Here is a 5390-nt window from a genome sequence, read left to right as displayed (position 1 = left end):
CTATTTTAATTCGAAAAAGATATCTTACCCCTTTTGCCACGGTATTGTATGGGTGTCCTGTTATATTAAGTATTTTGCCAATTCTGAATATTGGACAAAATCTAGATTTCAGTGGATCATAAGAACATTTAAAGTCGTCTTTTAAGATATTTCTTCTGCAATACAATGATAAAGAGAATACATTCTATATTATTTGTTGTTTTAATTAAATTACCATTGCTTGGGGTTATACCAAGACGAACTGGCAGATTCGGTAAAGACTCTGTCCTAGATTTTTTTTTAGTTGTTGCTAAGGCCCACTAAAACGATAGTGTAAGCATATAGGTAAACACGTTGCTAAGGCCCACTAAAACGATAGTGTAAGCATATAGGTAAACACGTTGCGTTTGTTGGACAACACGTGTTTCCTGGCCCTGTTCTAATTGGTCGGGTAATAAGTTTGATTGACATTCCGAAAATTAATTATAAACATTAGGTAACTTATTTTTATGTCATTAAAATTTACATGACTGTCGGAAATTACACGTACCGTATTATTATTATTACCGAGAACATGTTAGATAGCCGGACAATCTACTGTATAAAGCTACATTTACAATTGACACGATTAAGACACGACAACGACACAATACAGATGCGTGCAGTGTTAAAAAGAATACAAACTACTCAGATATGTCGTTGTCGTGTCGTAATCGTGTCTAGATGTAGCTTACAATGATTACTGCAGAGACATCTCTTAAATTGCATTTCTTTCAGGATCCGTTATCGTTGTGAATGAATGAAACAACCAAATCTTTCAATCCCGTGATTCAAAGTGTCTTCTGGCCGTTAAACTAGAGGATGATGACTTTCACTCGATATGGCATGCATCAGTTTAAGATATCAATATGCAAAGCAGGACTATCAGTCATTTTATTTTTTAAGGAGTTGCTATTAAGACATCTCATTGTAATGAGTAAATTCTAATAGTATTTTTCTTACTTTTTAAAGTTGAACCTGGGAAAAGCGATGCTATTACGTATAAGTACAGTAAAGTTCTCTGCATCTGGTATAACGGGATTATCTGTCCTGTACCGAAAAGAAAACAACATCATAAAGCTCTGTCCAGACTATCAAATTGTGTTTGATAAAAATTGTTGTTGTATGCCCATATAGTCATGATGTGCCTATATATGGTCATGGTGTGATGTCATCATGACCATATTTAGGCATGTCACATGCTCTTGTCAAATACAGTTTGATAGTCTGGATAGGGCTTAAGAGTAGAAACAGTAGCCTACCGGTAACAGCATATATGATGTTCAGAAAGTATACGTTAAGTAAATCAATGCAATTAGACAAAGCTTAATGAATTATTATTGAAAGAAAATACCCATAAAGCTGATGACATGGTGCAGAATTTAAATTTTATTTATATTTCTGTTTCTAATAATAATAATAACGATCATGATAATAATAATAATAATAATAATAATAATAATAATAATAATGATAATAACAATATTATTATTATTATTATTATTATTATTATTATATTCGTTTGATCGCCATTGCCATTCACATCGTTTTTCTCATCATCATCATCATCATCATCTTCATTTCATCATCATCATCATCATCATCATCATCATCATCATCATAATCATCATCATCATCATCATCATCATCATCCTCATCATCATCGTCATAGTTGGTTTTTTTTGTAAACATACGTTAACCATGCACCTAAACATGCACAATTAAAACTACAAGAAGGCATATACATTTAAAAAGCCTCTTTTCTGATTATAATATCGCACTGGAGATTTGTAACGGAAATCAAAGTTCTTAATAACGTATAGAGTGCATTTTGGAATACCCAACTGTCGTGCGTGTTTTGGTTTTTATGCCCGTAAGGTATTTCGCACGCCAAAATTTACTTTATAATAACTAAAAAAATAAATAGTTACCTAGAGGGAGGTATTATGAGCCATGTCTCCAATGTAATCTACTCTATCTATATTTAAAAATTATTATATAATGCATGGGGGAAATGTCCAGTGCTATTGTCCTGGAGAAAAATTCCAGGGGAAAATGACACAAGGAAAGGAGGGGTGGGGGAAGGGGAGAAAGGGAACAGTCAAATTGGAAAAATACTGAGGGAAAATGTCCGGTGGAATTGTCCAGTGGGCAGATGTCAAGAAGGCAAGTACAAGTAGCCTTTCACTCTACTTTTTTCAGACTAAGAACATTTTACAGCATACGTGGTGATCTCGATCACACGTGGCGCTAGAATTTGTCTCCCATCATTATTTTTAAAGTTGAGTACCTAGTAAAACGATGGTAATAAGCGCCTCGATGCTGTGGCAGGTCCATTCGAAGTTTGTTCTTGTTATTTTATTTTTAATATAATATATATTTTTAAAACATAAAAATATATATTAAATAATAGGACTTAATAGGAATACCCTTTGTCATTCCTACTGTAGTATTATCCGATCTGTGATTGATTATGCCACTGGTTTACAGGATTTAGTCTTCAGCAACAAAATTCTATAGAAATAAACATTCAAAAGCTGGCGGTGAGATATATTCTAATTTAACATATAGTACCGTACTGCTCTTATTCCATTTAGACTCGCTCTACTGAATGAACGCTTACTTTCTCTTTGTAGGAACTATTTCCGAAAGGTCAAGAAGAGTGAGCACCGTTTAAACCATCTCCTTCCATTACCCCTAGTCATCAATATAATTTAAGGAGACAAAATCAATTTAGATTACCAAAGGTTAAAACCGAGAGGAATAAAAAAAATATTATCAAATATGGGGTGTTTCATAATTGGTAGATGGTTTTTGAACGAAGATCACTACTAGTACTCAGCACTTCTAAGCGATATGTTGACCTGTTGATTTGTTCTGTTTGTTATGTTTTTTATCTGTTTTTGATGGGATTTTTCTTTTCTTTGTCCCTTGATTTATTTTTGGTGTTGGATTTGATGTGTTTGTGTTTGATTGTAATTTTTCACGTTTTTATGTTATTTTCTTGTTGTGAAGTTGTATATATACTGTCTCTTATACACATCTTCCTGTACCGAAAAGAAAACAACATCATAAAGCTCTGTCCAGACTATCAAATTGTGTTTTTTTGAATTTTTTTTGTTAGTGTAAATTTACCAATTTTAATGAATGATGAAATTCTATTCTAATGTATATAATTTAATAATTGATTCAGTAAATTTCCTATTTCTGCTTTTTATTTTTTTTTATGTATAATTCAATTAATGTTTACTTTGGTTGCCAATAAAGATATTTTTAATTTGAATTTTAAGAATATTGTTTTTTACTTACACTGAATATATATATATATATATATATATATATATACCTATGTAGAATATGAACAAAATGAAACAACCAATAATATTTTTAATATGGCTTATAAGTCCTCTTTAAAAAGAGCATGGAAAGAGAGATGTGAACTTTTAGCGAATGTATAGATAAAGTAATTCTAATCAATTTTATATTTTATATTTTATCTATTTTAACATTCTTTTATTATATTGCCTAATTCAAAACATTAACTTGTTTTAGGCCTAATCTTTATTGGTTTAAAAGACAATAATCATTCTCTTTATTACCGGTTTGCATATTGGTCTTTTTAACAAATATTTTACATTTTCTCTGCCATAATTAGTAATTTTTTTAATGCTGCTTTTAATGTTCAACTTAAAAAATGGTCATGTTACTGTATTTTATGTATTGTATGTTTTTTAACTATTCTGTGTCTTAATGTACGAATATTCTGTGTTCCTTTAATATTTTATTGTGAACGCACCACTTGATAGTGTGTGCCACTAAAGTGTATGGTTCAATAAAGTTATTATTACTGAGTTCATTTCTTACTTTTTGAATTACTTCGTAAACTTTGACGTATGTTATAAATGTATAAATACATATTTTCAATATCACCTACAGAACTCACAACGCCGAAGGCAGAACTACGCCACCGAAATGTCAAGTGATAATCTCTAATTAATTACTACTACTGTACTATAAAAAACAAAAAAAACAAAAAAAAAACGGGCCTCACTAACCTTGGTGAAGTATCGTTTTCAACAGGACACCACGAGAATATTTCGCACGCAGTTTCATTTGTTTTTATATTATACATAACACACCTTCCAGTATATTCACCTGAAACATTAATACATGATTGATAAAACTTAGAGAAACATCCGAATGTTTTGCAATTGTAAATAAAATTATAATCAAAGCTTTGTGTAAACGAATATAATTATTTTTTTCTCAGTTTTCCTTAACAAAGAATTAAGTATATTTCTTGAACTGAAATCCATGATAAAAGAACACCACACCAATTGAAGACACAATTCGGATTGACAACACCATCATCAGTACAGAACAGAAAAAACGAAAATATAACAAAGCCCCTTTCTTCTGGACTATGTAAAATTTATTGTTATGCTGGATAATGCTGTGCCAGGGGCAGGAAGTGTTAAGGAACATACACCTGAAGACCAGTAAAGTTCAAGGTGGCGATCTCTTCGTCAATTTGTTTGTCAGGATGTGTGGTGTTTAAAGCTATGCGTGTTTAATACATTCACTGGTAAACACGTTAAGATCTTGATCCTATCCCTAAACACGTTTACCTCTTAAACGTATCACCAAAAGTCAAACGCAATGTTGCTTCACTTGTGGTGACACGTTTAAAAGCTATGAGTGTTTAATACATTAAATGCTAAACATGTCAAGATCATGATCCTATCCCTAAACATGTTTAGCTCTTAAACGTGTCAACAAAAGTAGGACAAGTGGGAACCTTGTGTAAACTTTCTACGCTGTTATTACAGTGAAGCAAGCTTTTCAGCCGTCATTATACAATGACATCTGAAAAGCTCCTTCAATTGAAAGCCTAAACAACAGGCCTAGCTTCGGACCAAGGTTCAGGAATGGATCTACTAAATCAAATAATTAAACGTTTCGAATAATTATCCTTTTTGCACAGTTTTAATGCATATGAAACGTCTAGCGCCTATAGTGGCGTATCTAGGGGTGCTCCATTCTAAGACTCTTAGATAGCCACTGATCACGTGACTTAGCCATAACTTACCGTGCCCTATCCGGTCTTTATTTATACATTCTGAATCGTCTTTACACTTCCCTATTTCAGGAAGCTGAAAGTTGAAAAAACAAGGGGTTAAAAATCGACTATACTTACTGTACAATTGTAAATCTCTTTGCTTTTATCAAATGTCTAGGTATTTGAATAATGTCCATATAATATATAAATTATATAGACCTATAACATACATATATACATTTTGTACAATATATGTACATATATATATATATATATATATATATATATATATATATAAATAAAAGTAAATGTT

General features: G+C 31.6%; 1 protein-coding gene across 4 annotated transcripts in view; it reads right to left on the bottom strand.

Annotated features, from left to right (window-relative positions):
- LOC117105363 (P2X purinoceptor 4-like) overlaps positions 1-5390 on the bottom strand; it is a 65254-nt gene that overhangs the window by 14456 nt on the left and 45408 nt on the right. For all 4 annotated transcript variants that reach the window (XM_033246491.1, XM_033246492.1, XM_033246489.1 and 1 more), the window contains exons 4-7: positions 5108-5171; positions 4074-4173; positions 982-1068; positions 29-155 (exon numbers count right to left, since the gene is read on the bottom strand). In XM_033246491.1, the coding sequence (XP_033102382.1) occupies positions 29-155; positions 982-1068; positions 4074-4173; positions 5108-5171 (378 nt within the window). The remainder of the gene's footprint in view (positions 1-28; positions 156-981; positions 1069-4073; positions 4174-5107; positions 5172-5390) is intronic.

Source organism: Anneissia japonica, unplaced genomic scaffold, assembly GCF_011630105.1.
Source record: "Anneissia japonica isolate Jap-2015-1 unplaced genomic scaffold, ASM1163010v1 scaffold287726_len2788222_cov184, whole genome shotgun sequence".
NCBI classification, from domain to species: domain Eukaryota; kingdom Metazoa; phylum Echinodermata; class Crinoidea; order Comatulida; family Comatulidae; genus Anneissia; species Anneissia japonica.
The sequence above is the reverse complement of the archived record's forward strand: the minus strand, read 5'-3'. Positions and strand labels throughout refer to the sequence as shown.